Source organism: Capronia epimyces (genome assembly GCF_000585565.1).
Source record: "Capronia epimyces CBS 606.96 chromosome Unknown aczIQ-supercont1.4, whole genome shotgun sequence".
Taxonomy (NCBI): domain Eukaryota; kingdom Fungi; phylum Ascomycota; class Eurotiomycetes; order Chaetothyriales; family Herpotrichiellaceae; genus Capronia; species Capronia epimyces.
In genome coordinates this window covers 3,356,722-3,374,966 of record NW_006912907.1, presented here as the reverse complement: position 1 = coordinate 3,374,966, position 18,245 = coordinate 3,356,722, and the positions used below count along the sequence as shown (strand labels likewise).

General features: G+C 54.0%; 9 protein-coding genes across 9 annotated transcripts; 5 read left to right on the top strand and 4 right to left on the bottom strand.

Annotated features, from left to right (window-relative positions):
- Positions 1–1,146: 1,146 nt before the first annotated feature.
- On the top strand, positions 1,147–3,381 carry A1O3_05867 (uncharacterized protein; the record flags this gene model as incomplete). Its single annotated transcript, XM_007735987.1, has 3 exons — positions 1,147–1,303; positions 1,381–1,590; positions 1,640–3,381. The coding sequence occupies 3 exons, from the start codon at positions 1,147–1,149 to the stop codon at positions 3,379–3,381; spliced, it is 2,109 nt and encodes a 702-aa protein (XP_007734177.1).
- A 1,007-nt stretch (positions 3,382–4,388) lies between these two features.
- On the bottom strand, positions 4,389–5,196 carry A1O3_05866 (phosphatidylserine synthase; the record flags this gene model as incomplete). The annotated part of the gene is made up of 4 exons (XM_007735986.1): positions 4,389–4,760; positions 4,823–5,004; positions 5,063–5,074; positions 5,127–5,196. The coding sequence occupies 4 exons, from the start codon at positions 5,194–5,196 to the stop codon at positions 4,389–4,391; spliced, it is 636 nt and encodes a 211-aa protein (XP_007734176.1).
- Positions 5,197–6,254: 1,058 nt separating this feature from the next.
- On the bottom strand, positions 6,255–6,549 carry A1O3_05865 (H/ACA ribonucleoprotein complex subunit 1; the record flags this gene model as incomplete). Its single annotated transcript, XM_007735985.1, has 2 exons — positions 6,255–6,407; positions 6,439–6,549. The coding sequence occupies 2 exons, from the start codon at positions 6,547–6,549 to the stop codon at positions 6,255–6,257; spliced, it is 264 nt and encodes an 87-aa protein (XP_007734175.1).
- Positions 6,550–7,021: 472 nt separating this feature from the next.
- A1O3_05864 (threonyl-tRNA synthetase) lies at positions 7,022–9,575 on the top strand (the record flags this gene model as incomplete). Its single annotated transcript, XM_007735984.1, has 2 exons — positions 7,022–9,263; positions 9,409–9,575. The coding sequence occupies 2 exons, from the start codon at positions 7,022–7,024 to the stop codon at positions 9,573–9,575; spliced, it is 2,409 nt and encodes an 802-aa protein (XP_007734174.1).
- Positions 9,576–10,027: 452 nt separating this feature from the next.
- On the bottom strand, positions 10,028–11,196 carry A1O3_05863 (uncharacterized protein; the record flags this gene model as incomplete). Its single annotated transcript, XM_007735983.1, has 3 exons — positions 10,028–10,609; positions 10,663–11,103; positions 11,173–11,196. The coding sequence occupies 3 exons, from the start codon at positions 11,194–11,196 to the stop codon at positions 10,028–10,030; spliced, it is 1,047 nt and encodes a 348-aa protein (XP_007734173.1).
- A 440-nt stretch (positions 11,197–11,636) lies between these two features.
- A1O3_05862 (uncharacterized protein) lies at positions 11,637–12,107 on the top strand (the record flags this gene model as incomplete). The annotated part of the gene is made up of 2 exons (XM_007735982.1): positions 11,637–11,654; positions 11,715–12,107. The coding sequence occupies 2 exons, from the start codon at positions 11,637–11,639 to the stop codon at positions 12,105–12,107; spliced, it is 411 nt and encodes a 136-aa protein (XP_007734172.1).
- Positions 12,108–13,020: 913 nt separating this feature from the next.
- On the top strand, positions 13,021–14,163 carry A1O3_05861 (uncharacterized protein; the record flags this gene model as incomplete). The annotated part of the gene is made up of 1 exon (XM_007735981.1): positions 13,021–14,163. One exon carries the CDS (start codon positions 13,021–13,023, stop codon positions 14,161–14,163), a length of 1,143 nt encoding a protein of 380 aa, XP_007734171.1.
- A 407-nt stretch (positions 14,164–14,570) lies between these two features.
- A1O3_05860 (uncharacterized protein) lies at positions 14,571–17,117 on the bottom strand (the record flags this gene model as incomplete). The annotated part of the gene is made up of 2 exons (XM_007735980.1): positions 14,571–15,748; positions 15,800–17,117. The coding sequence occupies 2 exons, from the start codon at positions 17,115–17,117 to the stop codon at positions 14,571–14,573; spliced, it is 2,496 nt and encodes an 831-aa protein (XP_007734170.1).
- Positions 17,118–17,611: 494 nt separating this feature from the next.
- On the top strand, positions 17,612–18,245 carry A1O3_05859 (uncharacterized protein; the record flags this gene model as incomplete). The annotated part of the gene is made up of 2 exons (XM_007735979.1): positions 17,612–17,841; positions 17,897–18,245. The coding sequence occupies 2 exons, from the start codon at positions 17,612–17,614 to the stop codon at positions 18,243–18,245; spliced, it is 579 nt and encodes a 192-aa protein (XP_007734169.1).

Here is an 18,245-nt window from a genome sequence, read left to right as displayed (position 1 = left end):
GACACTGAGGTGCCTACAAGGCAAGGATGCTTGCCGTTGAACCGGCGGCTCCAGGGCATCGAACTCGGGCGGTGGGCGGTGAGCATAGTGATGGTGATGGTGATGGGGGATGGGTAATGCGTGATGGGTGATGCGTCGTTGTGTTAAACACGATGTGGTTTCCCGGATGTGGTCTAGCGCGGAACATAGGGGCGGCAAATCCCGGGTAGAGCTGACAGGCGTCAGACGAAGCTCTTGGTCGCTGGGGACCCCGGCACTCCCCAGGTTCTGACCCTGCACAATTCTGTCAGGCGGGTCAATGAGAAATCAATTTTCGACTTACAAACACCAGACGCAGTATTCTCTGACACTCACACCAACCTGGCTTCCTACTCCCACCCTCTGCTCGTTCCCGGAAGAAGCCCGGTACATGCTCTTGGGCTCCTTCTCAAGCTGTTGAGCCGTTGAGCTCTCGAGCTGTTGAGCCGTCGAGCTGTCGAGCTTACACAGTGAGTCACGTCATCCACCAACAGAGTCAGAGTCTCCTCGGATTACCTCAGAGAGGTCTCGCTCCCCGTCAACAATCCCTACTGTTGTCCGAAGCATCCCTCTCAAGAAAGAATCATTCCACCCCTGTCTGTGGACGCTCATGCCAACCGAAACATGTCGGTGTCTTCGACAAGGCCCGATCCACGACGGACAGGAGGACGGCTGTCGTGTGACTTATGCAGGCGTATGAAAGTAAGTCGTCCCAAGTTGCATTACTACCAGGGGCCGTAGGTCCTTCATCTCCTTCATCTCCTTCATCTCCCGGTGCCGTTTTTGATGCTTGGGGCTGCCAACACATCATGGGCGCCCCCCTGTGCCTGTGCGCAGCCTACGGAATTGGAAGAATAGTGTTGGGTTGCTGTCCTTTCAGTACGGCGGGTGAATCAGTACTAATGCATCCATCTGTCTAGACAAAATGTGATAGGCAGGGTAATTCGTGCTCCAACTGCCGGCCACGAGGCGTCCAATGCGTCGTCACTCCCATGACCAGAAAGGTGAATAAGATGAAGAGGTACCGTCCCAGCCAAGTCCCCACAACAGCACTATTCGCTAATCTGTAATGTGCTGGATCGTTGCAGAGCCGACTTTCTGCATTCAATAGAGTCTCGTATCGACCGTATGGAATCGCTGCTCCAGTCGGCCATTCCAGATCGTGGCGCAGCCGCAGCGGCGCAAGGCAGGAAGCCACAGAGTGTGAGGCCACCCGAGCCCGTCCCGATTGAGGGACAACTCGCCAATCTAGTCATCAATGAGACCGGGTCGGAAAAATATATCGGTAGGCAAAGACCATTGATATTGATTTGGCGCCGGCATCATTCTATGGGTTTATTCTGAACATCTCTGTCTGAATAGGCGTGGCTTCTGGATTGTCTATCCTTTCACCGCGAGGCCTGGCCTGGATCGAGAAGAAGACTGGGTCGAACAGAATGAGAGGAGTCTTGCTGAAATTCCAGCGTAATGGGATTTTATGGCCCTCATCCAGACTCGGCGACCAATGGAATGAGGTGACATCCGTCAAACACAACCTCCCGTCGAAGGAAGCTGCCATCCACCTCGTCAATCGTGAGTGTCCTCTCTGTTGAGTTCACCGCAACGAGTAACGTGGGAGTAGATTACTTTGACTTTTTCAATGTTTCATTCCCGCTTATCGACCGGCAAAAGTTTTGGGTATACTTTGAACGACAGTATAATGGGGGGGACGGCTCCTTGAAAAAGTCCTGGTTTGCCTTGTTTAACGCGGTGCTCTCCATCGGATGTATTACGGCCACAGATTTGGTGTCGACGAATGTGCTCATCTGCGATCCTTACAATTCCACCAATATGCCGGAGATGGCTACCAAGTTCTTACAGAACGCTTGTTCTGTCCTGTTGAATGTCTTCTTCGCGGATCCAGATCTCATGGCGGTGCAGGCGATGATCGCAATGGTAGCCATTCTCATTTTCATCCTCACCATGCTGGGAGTCATTGTGCTAACCGTTGGCCAGGCCTTCGTCATGCAAGCCATTATGAACCCCGAGGGGGCTTTCACTATCATAGGCACTGCCGCACGACTTGCTACTACTCTAGGTCTGCACCAGTGGCTTGAGGGGTTTGGTTTATCGAAGGCCGATCTCGAACAGCGCCAACGAGTGTTCTGGGTCCTGTACATTCTCGAAAAGGACCTGTCTTTCCGGATCGGTCGGCCTTCTGCCATCGATGACAACGACATCCAGCTCGAAGCCGCCTTGAGTCGAGTGTACAACGACCTGGCGATCCCCGTATCTTTCAAGACCAAGGACAATCGCAAGTTCTATGCGTTTAAGAGCATGTGCGGTCTGGCTGTCATCCAGAGCAAGACCTACCGCCAACTCTACCGCACCGATGCACGCGGAAAGACCGCGAGCGAGCGACTCAAGTCGATTGGCAACCTTGACGCAGAGCTTCAGGAATGGAAGGATCAATTCCCAGAGGAGATCCGGCCCGAACATCGCATACAGTGCGTCCTTGAAACCCGGTTTCCCATCATTGTCCTTCACTGTGGATATTATCACTGTCTAGCGGCCATCCATCGTGCGAATGCCATCCAAGAGCTATGGACCGCCGAAGCGGAAATGGTCGATGATGATGATTCCGCCGAGTCCGCGAGTCCCTCCGATAGAGCGTGGGCGAATACTCGAATTCAATCGTCGCACGCGCTCTGTCTAGCTTCAGCCCGGTCCGTCCTATATCTCTCGATCGAGTATCTGGATAGCTACAGTGACCCGCACAACAGCTTGATTTGGGTCGCCCCCTACTTCCCCATCATGGCGTTTCTCTTCCTGTTCACAAACATTTTGCAGAATCCGCTGGATCCGAGGGCGGACGACGACCAGGCATTGATGGAGGGAATCCTCAATCGGCTAAGTAGGACGACAATCACCGACGACGTGGCCGTGGTGATATTCATCAGTGACATTATTGGTGAAATCCTCGTCATCGTACGAGATCACGTCAAGAACGCAAGGGCAAGGTTGGCTGCAGCGCCCACGGAACAGTATGGTAAAGGGGGACCTCAGCCTTCGGGTGTGGCACAACAACCTCGCTCCTATATGCACAACGCGCCGGCTGGTGGAAGTCCCTTGTCCACCCCTAGCCAGACAACTTCGCAGCACTTCTACACCAACGGACAAACAGACCCGGCACCTGTTCAAGAGGGGCTCTTCGAACCGCCGCAATTCTATGGGTCCTTTTCAACTCAACCCCCATTTGCAAATCCGAATGTTCCTTCTTCCATCGATGTTGCTGCGAATCCCGGTCAGCCCTCCTCGCAACCCCCAAGCACAGACGATCCCTTCTACATGTGGCAGTATGGCGAATGGGGTTGGACCAGTTGACCTTTGGTCCAGTCCTCCGACCCACATTGCATTGACTGCGACAGGGCCATCCCTCGTTGCTCGTGTTTGCGCCAACGTCTCAACAAATCGACCAAGTCCCTCACGGTTTGGCTGAGCGCTTCGATATGGATCCTGCGCTTTCGCTCAGCTTCATGGATGCAACAAAGGAGGGAATGTCACGTTACTGAAGAGGTTTGTATGTACTCCGCGCTCAGTCTTGCAGGGCGGATAGATCCAATCGTTGCATTCATAGAATTCTGGCGACCGATTGCGTGCAGAGTCGCCCACTTTGGTCATGTTGTGCAGGAAACAATTAAGGGCACAAGTTGTACATTGCCAGCCCAAAATGGGAGCTTGGGCTGGCCGAAGGGATGTCTGGGGTGACCTACTAATATATATATGCCTTGAGATGGACCTGATGAGTCACGGAGGGGATTGAGATTGACCGGGTTTATTTGGTTTTCTGGCATCATGCATCAAAGCAGGTTTTGGTTTTTTTTTAACGTGGCACGAAATGAATGCATTGGTTTTGGGTTCGATTTCGTCCGCGAGGCTCGGTTTGTCGGAATGCTGATGCTGCTGAGGCAGACCTCCTGAGGAACAAGGATATCTCGGGTGGCCGGGTACTTTACCAGACCGTCCAAACCTACCCTGGAGCCGGTGTTGTGCTAGATAGATGACTCGACATAAGCAAATACTGGACATTGCATGAGATCTTGAGCACCAACACCAGACTACGCTACCAAGCGATCAACACGTGGAGGCCAGTGCGGCGCAGCGATTAAGTGAAGCCGGAAGCAGCCCGGTCTGTTCTTTGCTTGTCTTGCCAATTGCATACTTTTACTTTGCCTGTCTGTTCTTTTACAAAGTCGTCTTTTGTATCATAGCCAGTCACCCGTGTAAAGTTCGGGTTAGACGAGGTCCCACAAATGGTCTTGATCCCCAGTCGTCAATTCGTTTCCAAACCCCTTTTCTCAACCCGGCGCCCGCGCCCTTGCCCCATCCTATCACGGCTTCGGAACGTGGAGCGTCTTGCTGACCATCAGGCAGCCATTGATGATAAACAGGAGGCCAACCGGGTGAAATTCGAGCAAAGTCCCCGGCAAGACCGTCCCCAACGGCAAGGAATCGTGTATCAGCCCCAGGAAGGTCCATGTTGCCATGACTGCGGAGCTGGTCAGGCAGGCGAAGGGGATGGGTGTGCCTTCGAAGTACTGAGACTTTCCAGTCTTGTCCTTAGGGAGCATGGCGACTGTCACATTGAATCTTGCCAATCTCGTCAATCCGGAGAGCACGTAGAAGGTCAGGAACAACTGGTCAACATTGGTGCGAAATCCTATGGCGAAGGCCGCGGCGGCAGGAGCTAGTCCGAAAGAGACCTACACAGTTGTCTATCAGATGTTGCCGTCGCTGAGAATAAGTGATACTGTGTCATGCATACCAGATCAGCCAGTGAATCCAGCTCCTGCCCCATCAGCGAAGACTTCTGCCTCCACCGTGCGACTTTGCCATCGAAGAAGTCGAAGAAGAGTCCGAATGGCATGAGTGCGAACGCAAACCAAAGCTTGTTGACATCTTGAGGATCGGAAAGACAGTATCGCATGGAGAAAAGTATAGACATGACTGGACCACAAAAATTAGATGCGAATGCGAGCGTAAGGGACGTGGACGAGGCACATACAGCCACAGAAACCTGGTCATCAATCAGCATATTATCCCTGCGGAATGATATTCGGCGCACTCACCGTTCATCTCGGTGATCAGATCAGCCAGGTGCAATGCCCTAACGTCGCGCGTCAGTTTCGAAGTCCACATCACCAGTACCGATGCAACTACCTGATCATGCTGAAATGGCCGGTGTCCTGAGCTAACAGCATTGCTTGCTTCTGTTGACTGTTGTTTGTTGGTTCGACAGAGGTTTCTTTCTCACCGGCAGTGGTCGCACCGGCTCTTCGTGACATGGCCGCAGACTTCTGAGTAGAGTGAACGCGGGTAGAGTGGCTCAAAGACGACGAAATTCATGCAGAACAGCGACGGGAGGTAACGAAGGGTGTGATATAGACAGGGAGAAATCAGAGGGACCGCGGTACCTGGGAGGTGAGAATACGGGATAGAGAGCAATAGTTACGTTCCTGGTCGGAGAAACAGGGCGCAGCCACGTCGCTTGATGACGAGCCACAATTTTGTCGTCATGGTGCATGCAATTTCAATTACGGCCTCCAGGTACGGATACTAGGACTGGCTGGTCACGTGCCAAGCAGCAAATCCCCCGAAAGGAAAAACGGCTGCAGCTGCATATGCGTACTAACATAGTGCGGATAGTACGAGAGTACGGAGCACAGAGGCATCGAGGATAACTTGCCCAGAGGGCACCCTTCTGTCCCAGCAATACCTCTTGTCATACAGTGTAGTATCTTCCCATCCCCAGCCTTATCCATACTTTTCTGATGGGTATCCTCCTCAACGCCGGAATAATGACAATGCTTCAGTAAAGACGGTTGGCCGTCCAGACCAAGATGTCTAGAACCTGCCCCGGCCTCGCGAGCCGCCTCTTGGGCCACCTCGTCCGCTCGAGAAACCGCCTCCACGGCTGCCTCCTCTGGGCGCGCCTCGACCACCACCGCCGAAAGAGCCGAAAGAGCCTCTGCCCCTCGGTGCGCCTCGTCCTCTAGGAGCACCACCTCCGAATCCTCGTCCACCTCGAGGCGCGCCTCGGGCACCTACTGGCTTCTTGACTCTGACTGAACCTACAGGAATATTAGATGCGTGCCTGAGTTGACCGAAGTGCAGGGACTTACCTGGGGGTGGTTTAGGCTTGGGGAGAAACCTGTCAAATCTTAGTACAATTCTTCCTCCAGCGCCAACCGCACGACTCACTTCTCCAGCGGTAATAACTTGTCTCCTCCAATGTAGAATTTGTCTCCAGATTTGAAGGATGTGGCTTGAATGCCCTCCTGCGGTTTGATCGTAAAGTAGACCTGGTTGATGGGCCCCAGGATCTCATCCACCTTGCCTATCGTAGTCTGCTTCTGTCAGAGGAGTCGCAAAGGGAGGGACGAGGCCGCGGACCTTATTCTCCAGGTATATCGGGGCGTTGAAGTAAGGGATCTTTGCGTTGACGGACTCGCAGACCATTTCTCCCTCGGTCGCATGCAGGAACTTGCCCATTTCTGCATCCAAGTCAGCGGTGAACGGTGAACAGGGACAGAGACATCTCAAGACTCACCAAACACCTGTGCAGGGGGACCGAAACTCTGCGGTTGGAAGCCACCTCGTCCTGCGCACCACCATGTCAGTCCAGTCCGTTTTGGCGCAGGGAAATTGTTGTGCGCGGAGACTTGAATTACCTCCACCTCTCCCTCCAAACCCTCCAAACGATCCTCTTCCTCTATCACCACCTCGGAATCCGCCACGACCGCGCGAATCGCCTCGGAACGCCATTGTTGTCGGCTTGTGTTGTTGGCAGAAAAGGTTGTGGTTTCGACGAGACTGATTCCTGGGGAGAAACAAAATTATTCGTTTTGCTCCCCCGATGTTCAGAGTTGCATGCAGATTCGGCAAACACGTGACTGACACCTCAATTCGACACCGTACCCACTGCCACCACAATTATTCCACGACTCTGCCGCGGAGCTTTATCATGAGCCATCAGAAGAAAGCGAGTCTGAATCCGCATGATCTTTGGGGTGTTTTGAGAGGCTCGAATATGGCTGAGAACGGTACGCCTGGCCCTGGTCGTGAGTCATCGACCCCTGAGTCCCACACCTCAAAACGACCGACCAGCCCAACTTCAAGCAAAAAGGTCCCTAGCAGACCCAAAAACATGTCTAGCCAGGCAGCGCCCGCGGGCGGTGAAGCACCGAAGTCGTTGCCCGACTTCATCCTGGAGAGGAACCGACTCTTCGACCAACTCAAGAAACAGCGCGACGAAGAACTGGCCCGTAAGGACAAAGCTGCCATCCAGATCCAACTGGTCCCGGCCCCTGGCCAGGAAGCCACGATTGAAGGCAAGGCGTGGGAAACCACTCCAGGCCAACTGCTGAAAAATGTCCCCAAAGAGCGCGCCGGCCAGATTGTGGTCGCCAAGGTTGACGACAAGCTCTGGGATCTCGACCGCCCGCTCGAAAAGGACAGCAAAGTGTCTTATCTCACCTTCGACGAGCCTGAAGGCCGTGATGTCTTCTGGCACTCGTCTGCCCACGTGCTGGGTGAATGCGCGGAGCACGAGTACGGCTGCCGACTGTCCCACGGTCCTCCAACTGCAATGGGCTTCTTCTACGACATGGCCCTCGAGCCCGGCCACTCTGTGAGAGAGGCAGAGTGGCCGTCACTGGAAAACCGGGCTAAGAAATTTGCCAAAGAGAAACAGGCCTTTGAACGGCTTGAGGTCTCGAAGGACGACCTGCGCAAGATGTTCGGTTACAGCAAGTACAAGATGCACTATATCGAGAAGTTCGTCCCAGACGGCGAATCCTCCACGGTCTACCGAAATGGTACGCTGGTGGATCTCTGCCAGGGTCCGCACATCCAAAACACGCGCAAGATTGAATCGTTCAAGATCATGAAGAACAGCTCGGCCTATTTCCTGGGCGACCAGAGCAACGACTCGCTCCAACGCATCCACGGCGTGGCGTTCCCCAGCAAGCAGCAGCTCAAGGAGTGGGAGCACTTTCTCGAGGAAGCCAAGAAGCGCGACCACCAACTCATCGGCCAGCAGCAGAAGCTCTTTATGTTTAGCCGATTGTCGCCTGGGTCGCCGTTCCTCCTGCCCCACGGAGTTCGTATCTTCAACGCCCTACAGCAAATGCTACGCGAGCAGTACTGGGATCGCGGGTACCAGGAAGTGCAGACGCCGAACATGTACGACGTGGATTTGTGGAAGACGTCGGGCCACTGGCAGCACTATCAGGACGACATGTTTCGCGTGGTGGTCAAGGACGACTCGGCCGAGCCCATGCCTCTGACCGACCAGAAAGCCGACGGCAAGCCCATCGCCGAGATCAAGGACAAAGACAAGGGCGTGTTCGCGCTCAAACCCATGAACTGTCCGGGCCACTGCCTCATGTTCCGCGACGAGGAGCGCTCGTACCGCGAACTGCCGTGGCGGGTGGCCGACTTTGGCGTGCTGCACCGCAACGAGGCCTCGGGCGCCTTGTCCGGCCTGACCCGCGTGCGCAAGTTCCAGCAAGACGACACGCACATTTTCTGCACCAACGAGCAAGTCCAGACCGAGATCGAAGCCCTGTTCGACTTCATGGAGCACGTCTACGGCCTGTTCGGCTTCCCGTTCAAGTTCAAACTGTCCACCCGGCCAGAAGGCTACATGGGCACCTTGCAAGAGTGGGACTCGGCCGAGGCGCGCTTGAAGCAGGCGCTCCAGAACTTCCGCGGCAACGACTGGGAGTTGAACGAGGGTGACGGCGCCTTCTACGGCCCCAAGATCGACGTGACCATCTCCGACGCCCTGAAGCGCGAGTACCAATGCGCCACCATCCAACTCGACTTCCAAGGGCCCCAAAACTTCAAGCTCGAGTACCGCACCGGCGAGAGCGCCGAGGCTGTGCAATCGCATTCCTCCGAGCGTGACGCCAAGGGCCTTACTCCTGGCATGGCTCGCCCCGTCATGATCCACCGCGCCATTGTCGGCTCTTTTGAGCGCTTCATTGCCATTCTGTGTGAGCATTTCGCCGGCAAGTGGCCCTTTTGGCTGTCTCCGCGTCAGATCCTCGTCATTCCCGTCATGAAGGCGGCCGAGGACTATGTGCGTGAGATCCAGTCCATTTTCCACAAGGCCAGGATGTACGTCGACATCGACGTCAGCGGAAACACCCTGCAGAAGAAAATCCGTTCTGGCCAGCTGGCCCAATACAACTTTATTTTTGGTAGGCAAACCACCCCTCGACCCTTCCTTATCAAATCATCCACTTTGCCTTTTCCTTTTCCTTTTCCTTTTCCTTTCCCTTTCCCCTTGGCCGGACTTTCATGTTAGGCAAATGACAGAGACTGACATCTATCTACTTCTTGCAGTGGTTGGTGCCAAAGAGCAAGAATCCCGCACAGTCAACATCCGCAACCGTGACGATCCGGCCACGCAGAAGATGGGCGAACTCATCCCGTTGGAGAAGGCGCTAGAAAGACTCACCAAGCTGCGTGACGAGAGGCAGCTCGAGAACAAGATTGACATGACCCATTAGGTGTCCGTCAGGGCCAGCCTAGGGTAAGGTCGTGCTCATTTGTCACGGGGGACCTAGCTTTGTTGCCACAGTGCAAATTCTTGGGCATATCAAGGACTAGAAATTCAAGCCAGGGCGAGTGCATTCCGTAGGACCGGGAGCTGTGGATAAACTATGCCAATCTATCGGAAGAGGAGTCGTTGCACGTCTGAGGTAGAACCATGGATCACGCGAATCGTTCTCGTATAGCATGTTTGCCTTAACAGTCCATTCTGGCGTATTGATAGATCAATGGGAAGAAGCTTCGCGAGTGGTCACGGACCAAAAGAGAAAGAGGACCCAACGCCGCCGTGTAATACGCACGGTATCCCATTGCATTCATTTTCACGATTGATAGACCTTTACACATCCCGGCGCTGTCCTTCGAAAACAAACCTCAGGCAGAAGAATGAGCAGAACCTCAGAAGACACAGCTATGCTGCCTGCTCGGGGGTCTCCCCCTCTGCAACAACCGGCACAGGAAGACCACGACTAGGACTCTGCAAAACCAACGCCTCATGCCGTCTCGCACGCATGAAGTCGGAAACTGCCCGTATGAGAATAAACCAGCCAACAATCATCAGAACATAGGATATCCAGTCGGCGCTTGTGAAGCCACCCATTCCACCTTTTGCCTGGTTGTCTAAGCCATCGACAGCACCAGGGTCGAAATTGTGACTGTTTGGGTCCGGCGGCGATGAACTTGAAAACTGTCCGGGATTCCCAGTATCCTGGTTCCCGTCGCTTGAGCCGCTCATATAGAAACCATACTGGACCAGTGTTAAGCCTAAACCAGCTCGGCTACCGTGTTTGGCCGCATGGGTGGTATGGAGGAGATATGTGAGTAGAAATCCGACGAGTTGAAATGACATGGAAATCATGCCATTCCACACGAAAGAGAACACCGAGCCGACAGGAAGACCGTCGACATAAACCTCGTCGGACGACATGCCAGGTGCCAGAATCGTGGTCTCCCAATAAGGAGGAGTGGCGTCGGCGGCTGCCTGTTCATATGACTGGAGAAGAATCAGTATCGAGATCATCGCAGAAAGGGGAAAGAGGCGCTTACGGGAGGCTTTTCGTCCACTTGCTCACCGCGCTCGGGTTTGGCAGACAGGTTCGCAAAGACACCATCTGTCGCTCTCAGAGACGGTGGCAATGGTCTAGAAGCAGGGAGTTCTGTCACTCTGCGCTCGATTGCCGGTACTTGGCGAGTAGCAGGGCTAGAGGGCGTCGGAGGTGTGCCTTCTTGTCTTATGGTGGCGGGATCGGCTCTCATCAACCTTTGTCTGTCATCGCCATCGTTTTCTGCATCGGAACCCTCGCCATCATCAAAAGTGTCTGCCAGATCTTGATCGGCTTCGTTGGATAGGCCATCTTGGGCTGCTAATAGGCGGCGAGACGTCGGAGAGGATGCTCGAGATCGGAAAGAAGGGGGAGGTGAAGAAGGGATGCCATGGGGATGGTCAGATGAGATAGGAGAATCAACGTCGTCGTCGTGTGAGTTCACCTAGACAGAGACATGGTCAGCGACGCTCAGGGAGACAAGGACAGGATTCGTCAGCCTAATCACACGTACCGCTTCATATCGCTGAGGGGCCATCGCAGGAGTTGCAGTTGCAAGAGAAACCCCTCTCTGCACTACTCGAAAGAGCGACGCTCCAAAAGAAGGAGAGACGGCAACAAGGAGGTGAAGAAAATTAGGGAATTCAGGAATTCAGCGATTGCGATGGGAAGGGTGTGGAAGGACGTCGTCGATGGCCAGACGCTGGGCAGTTTCATCCCGGTCAGGTGCCTTGCCACGTCGGATGCGGGAGGGCCGAGTCCTGTGCTCCGCCGTATCCCCTGTACAATAATAATACGGCCACCTGCAACGACCAAACAGGGTTAGTCTGCTGCACCTGATCCCAGCGTCATCCAAAAATAATGCGCAAGCTGCGTCGATGCCGCGGTGCTCAGATCAAAGAAATCTCCATGCTCCCTGTATCTCTGCCAACAATCAACAGCTAATTGTCTACCCTTACCCAGCGGCCTTCAAACAACATGGCAACTGGGCGATCGGTATGTTCCCTCCGTAGATCGTGTCGTGTCCGTCCACTCAGAACTGACACCTTTTTCTAGGTCGCTGCACAGCATTGGGCGCGGATCATCAAGCGCTGGCCTGTCGACCGAGTGCGTCCAGAACACATTTCTTTCCAGAAGGTCATGCAAAGCCGCCTGCAGAAAGCCTCGTCTCCCACTGCCGCTACGGCCAATGTGAAAGCGAATGAAGGTCAAGTGTCGCCAGCTACTCCTCAGTTCGACGAGGCAAAGGAAATGCGGCAGATCAACGCTCTCTATTCTTTGCTTGAAGACCGATACTTCAAGGCGTACCCAATGCCAGCCAACTTGCGAAATCCGCAGAGCATGCCTACCCACTACGATGATGTGATCAAAGAAATGGACGAGGCTCCGACTCGGACATGGATTCAATCACTGATTCAGAGGGTCAAGGGTTCACTGCGTTTCTCCTGAGGATTTCGTCTGCAGCAAGAGATGGCAGCTTCATTCAGTATGAGCTAGATGAAGATATACACACACTCTCAAAGACCTGAGTGCAGTAATCCAACCGATTACCAGTTTGCGATACGAGCCGCATACAGTGTCAGGCGGATGCCGGAGTCTTTCGAACAAGACAATCTCAGCCTCCAGACCGCCTCTTGGTGGCACAAACGTCCAATCCAAGGCCATGACAGATGAGTGACCATCCCGTCTCAGGCCAGACGGTGTCAACCTTATCATCGAAAGTCGAAGTGAAAGAGTCCAAATCCAACCAGAATCCAAGGACAAGAAGTCCAGCTCGTCGTGCTACTCAGAAGCCTCGCAAGGAGTGATGTATGATATGAAAACACGCCCTAAGGAGTTGATAGGCGCAATGGGAGAGTGATGGGAAGGTATAAGGATGAAGGGGACTGGCGATATAGCTGAGGGTACAGTTTCTCCCCCGGGCATTTGATACGTGCTACTTTGTACACCAAAACGTCGAGAAGATAATGTCGGATTGTCTTGTCATATGCTAGCAATCGAGAGACTTGGATCTTTTCAAGTTCTAATGTGAATATACGACTTTATACTCCCTACAGTACCGCGTGACAGGGCAGCCGAAATAGCACTCCGAACGCTCGTTGGAGATCTTGATCGAAAAAGTCGTTTCCCCTCAATCCACTCTCACATTCGAGCCGCGGTTCAACGCATAGTATAACAGACCATAGCCGTAACCTGTACTCCGTACGTCTTCTACTCAATACCGTTCAAACAACATAGCAAGTCGCTTCTTTGCCATGTCTTCCTATACCCGCCTTTCTGCCATCCAGCACCAATATCCTCGATCGCCTTGAACGTCGACCCAAGCCAGCTTCAGCTCCAGCTAGCTCCCCCTCCCGCGAGCATGTCGAAGAACAACACCCTGAACCCGGTTGCATATACATATGGCGCCCCCAACACCGGGTCGACCGCCCACTCCATCCCGGTGCCGGAGCCGATCTCAGCGGTCCAGCATCACATGGCCGGGCTCCAGGTGACGGTATTCGGGCTGAACGAACTGCCCTCATCGGCCACCGAAGTCGCTGTTCTCTGGCTTCTCCACCCGCGGCTACAGTCACAAGCGTGCATGGCGCCGTTCGCGGCGCACCTCATCACGGAATGGAACCAACGACGATCTACGCGGCAGCACCATGCGAAAGGGGAAGGGGCCGGAAAGGGCTTGATAGCAGTCAGCTTCGACCAGCGCAACCATGGGACGCGGCTAGTCAGCGCGACAGCCAACGAAGCCTGGCGCAGTGGCAACGAGCAGCACGCGCTCGACATGTTCAGCTGCTATGCCGGCACCGCGGCCGACACGTCCCTCTTGCTCGACTACCTGGCGGGCTACGTGTTTCCCAACAACGAGCGGCGCATCGTGCAGAACCTGGTCCTGGGAGTCAGTTTGGGCGGCCATGCCGCCTGGCACTGTGTGATGCACGACCCGCGCATCAGCGCCGCCATCGTCACCATCGGCTGCCCGGACTATGCCCGCCTCATGAGCGATCGCGCCAGGCTGAGCAAGCGCCAGTCCTGGCTGCACGCGCACGGCCGAGACTTCTTCGGCTCGGCCGACTTCCCTCCCGCGCTGGTCGACGCCGTCCAGAAATCTGACCCTGCTGGCCTGCTCTGGTATTCCCGCGACGGCCTCAACAGGCAGCCGGGCCAGGAACACTTGTCCGACGAAATCACCCCCGAGGAAAAGGAGAGGCTGATGCCGCTCATGGCTCGCTGTCTCGCCAACAAGCGTATCCTCAACCTCTCCGGCGGCAGCGATAAGCTAGTCAATTACGCCCACAGCAAACCCTTCCTAGACTGGTTGAAAAATTCTATCGGCAAGGGAGGTTGGTTCGAGGGCGCCGGCCTCTATCTGGAAGACATTGTATACCCGGGTGTTGGTCATGACGTGCCGCCGACCATGGTGACAGCCATGGTCAAGTTTGTCAACGAGACGCTCGAAAATGAAAATGAACAAGTCTCCACGCAGGGGAAGCTAGGAAGTAAGATATAACGAGCCAGAGGTCGATAGGGTTTCCACAGCCTTAAATATCTCCTGATAGAATGTAATCTTAGCAAGGGGGCAGTTAGAGAGTGAACCGAGTCCAGGAAAATATGATCTAGAAGTGTGCTCAGGTTTCAATTGCATCAAGAAGCGATGTCTACTAACATATAGAAACACTTCTTCTGAGCAGGATGGGCCTAGGGCCTTCTGGCATACACAATAGGGTTGCTCAAGCGCTTGTACCCAGCGAGGATCGCAAAAATGAGGTCTAGCCGCCAGATGCTTGACCGACCGAAGTATCCCTCTCGGGATGGCTGCATCATCTGTCCGAGATCGGATCTAGTACCTTAACGCATTGACCGATTATAAAATCGACTGCTTCTTGATGCTGGGGTGCTGGGGTCGTCTTCATGTCATCATCGGTTGTATCTTGCGAGAGTGTCCATGATATTCTGTACATTTTGCTGCTGTGGCTGCTGCCCTGCCCCATAAGCTGGAACGCTACCATAAGTTGGCGAATGTTGCTGTTGTGCGGGATGGTGTGAAGAGGAAACAGCTTGTGAAGAGAATTGCCCTCCTTGCCCGTGTGTGCGGGCTACATTGCCGAGAAGAGACGCAAAGTTTGCTGGAGGTCTATCACTTTGGGGCGTGGAACTCGGCGAGTCTCCTGGCTGTCGAAGATTCGCTAGCAGCTGCTGCAAATTCGGCGCGGAGGTCGGGGTGACCACTGTTTGCAACAGAGCTGGGTAATGGGGTTGTTGTGCATACTGAACCTGAGGCGGATTCTGCTGTGGCTGTGGGAACGGCGGAGGCACTTGTGGCGGAAATTGAGATGGTGGATGGCCATATTGCCCGTGTGGATAGCTCGGCGGTGGAGGCGGCGGTGGGAAAGTTTGAGTGGGCGGCACTGCTCCTCGTTCTTTTTGTCGTGCGTGAAGCACAATATCTGCTGCGACTGGAACGTCAAGGTCAACATATTCATTGAAGTTGACATTTGAAGCTCCAATGCTCCTGTCGAAAACCTGCAGAGGGATTTTACTGTTGTATTGATTAGTCTGCGACAGCTTCACGACGGCCTGGACACCCTCAATGATCTGTCTTTTGACGACAGCTCCCAGAGGAAGTCGAGGACTGAGCCAAATGGTCGAAGCTCGCAGACCTTTGGCCCGGAATCCCTGTTCTATCCAGTTGATGAAGCTCTGTGCGACCGAAGGCTCAAGAATGAGGAGCTGTACGTCTGGCACTTCTCGTGGGTCTCTGCGAGGCAATGGTAGAGTAGCCTCCTCGTCGTATGCTGTTGGAGGCTGCGGCGGGAAGGTGCTAGAATACGGAGATCTCTGTCTTCCGTCAATGCCGAATCTCGGACTTGGTGCCTTTGCACGATAATCGTCCCGTGGGCGGAAGTTTCTGGGAGAGGGTGACCGTGCAGGACGATAGTCATCGCGCCTGTTTCTCTCCTCTCGGAAACCGTTGAAGTTGGAGCGGCCATGTCGATCATTCTGTCGCGCAGCTCCACGGTCTGGCGAGCGAGAGCGCCGTCGTTTGTTTCCTTGCGCGTTTCTCGTGTTCTTTTGGGGCTTTGAGATTTCCAGATCTAAAACAAATCAGCTACTGCAATCCATACACATAGGGCGGATAAACCCACGAATCTTGCGTCCTCGGATCTCAGACGCCTGTTCCGCTTGGAGAGCTGCTTGACAAGACGACGCCTCCAGGTATTGAACAAAGCCATAGGCCTGTTTGATAGAGATCTGAGCCAGCCGGCCGTACTTGTGGAAAACGTGAAAGAGGTCGCGTTTCGTGACCTTCTCTGAGGCAAGGTTGCCAACAAACAAGCGAGACCCCGCGGGGAACCTATCCCATATGCCTTCTGTCACATATCGCCGTTCCTCTTCAAGGAATTGGTCATACAGGCTCTGAGTCCTTGGGCTCCACGGACGCTCACTGGGATCGGTTGCTCTCGACAGTTCCACCGATTGAAGGGGATGACCAACAAAGCTGGCCTCATGGGTTGTTGGGGACGCTTTTGCAGCATTCTGATCCCAAGAACCCGGGGCTTGGGTGGGGACACTCTGGACCATGGATCGTACCGACCCAGATGCAGACGGCTCGGCGCCGTTGGCCTGGAGAGCATCATGACTCATGGGTTGGTATTGTTCTCGCAAGTCGCTTGTGGAGCTAGGAAACGCGTGGTAACTGGGAGACGCTGGAAGATTCGCTTGCACCGGCGGTTTTGGGGGTAGACCTGGGATTGGATGCAGTGGAAGGGCAGATCCATGGTCGACAAGCGATGGAGCAGCGGCTGGGGCAGAAACAGAGTCTGCGGGAGGAGCAGTGGAAGCAGATTGAGAAATGGTGTCGAGAAGTGACTGGTAATCTACTCCACCTGTGACTGACTGAGTATTGGGCTTCACGCTGGATTCTGGCTCGAAATTTCTTTCAGCACCTGACTGGAATGGAGTTTCTCGATGGCTTGAATTGGCATTAGCTTCAATCGTCGAGGATTCATTGCCCGAATGCGCGACAGTATGGGTTTGATCGGAGATGTCTTGGGAATGGGTTGGATGTGACTCAGATGCTTGATGCGCAGAGTTCTTTGCAAGGGCCGAAAGAAGATTGGTCTCTATGGTCGCGTCATGTCGCGTAGTTCGGCCATTTGTGTTTGGGAACTGTGCACCACTTTCGAGACGAGCATTCTCTTCCTCTGCGCCTCGCAGGAAATTCTGGACAGCGTCTCGTGCTCCAGAGTTGGATTCATGCACAACGCGAGCAGAATCTGAATAAGGAGAGAAGGTCTGGTTATGTGGGATGTTATAGGTCGCAGTGTCATTAAAGACAGGGTCCATTTGGTTCAACAGAACAGGAATGTTTGAAGGCTCAGGTAAATGGACAGGCCGCGGACTTTCGGGTGTCTGAGATCTACCGAAGCGTTGTGCTTCTGGAGGAGGGCTTGTTTCAGTCATCTTGAGGCGGCGCAATGCATAAAGGGCGACGCGAGGTGATTTGCCTGGGAGGCTGGCGACGTGGGGCAAGGCGATGGAGGAATTTGAGAACGGCTCAAGGACAGTCCAGTGGAATCACTGCAGAAATAGGAGAGAAAGAGGGCTAAGCAAGAGTAACTCTTGGTCATCAGCGGGAGAATGAGAACGGGAGTCAGAGGAGAAGAGATACGATTGTTTGTCTGGTGGTAGAAGGAATGAAACGAGCATAACGAATGGTCCGGAGGGGAACTGGAAGAGAAACACACAAAAGTTTCGAGGTGGCCAGAATAGTTGCTGCAAGTTGGGAGCCTAGTCACGTGACAGAGACCTGCGCCTTCTTTTGGGTACTCAAACAGACACTACCTGGCACCTAGGTGCCTGGTGCTACCACCGCTACTACAGGAACTGTTTGCAGCCGAGTACGGAGTACCTAGGTGAGCCCTACTAGGATCCGGAAGGGCATTGCTGGTCTGCAGATGCTGCGATGGGCCACAAGGCCAAGTGCCAGCGTTCTGCTGTCTTCTGGCCGACTTCAGCCGTTCCAACCTACACCGAGATCATATCCGTCAAGGGCCGAGATTCGTGAACCTGATTGTACTGCGGCGCGGGAATGGTTCAAGGATTTCAACGCCCTAAAATCATTGCGCGATATTGGGGAATTGACCTACAGTCGGTCCAGCGGTCCTGGCGGACAGAACGTCAATAAGTATGGCTGGCCTACGCATTCCGCTGTGGTCATGATCTTATGTTTACTGTGACAGGGTCAATTCCAAAGCACAATTGCGCGTTCCCATCAGCCGCCTCTTCCCCTTGATTCCTCCTGTCTTGCACGAAGGTATCCTCGCTTCACGATACTACGCGCAGAGTTCGTCTAGCCTTGTGATACAGGCGGATGACAGTCGAAAACAGCAAGCCAACAAGGAGACATGCGTTCGCAAGCTCGTCCAGGAAATTGTTGATATATACAACCGTACGATACCGGGAGAAACATCAGCGGATCAAAAGGACAAGGTCAAGAGGCTTCAAACAGCAGAGAACGAATCGAGATTAAAGAGAAAGAAGCTGCATTCAAGCAAGAAGCAGTCAAGGTCAAAGAGTAATATGGATTGA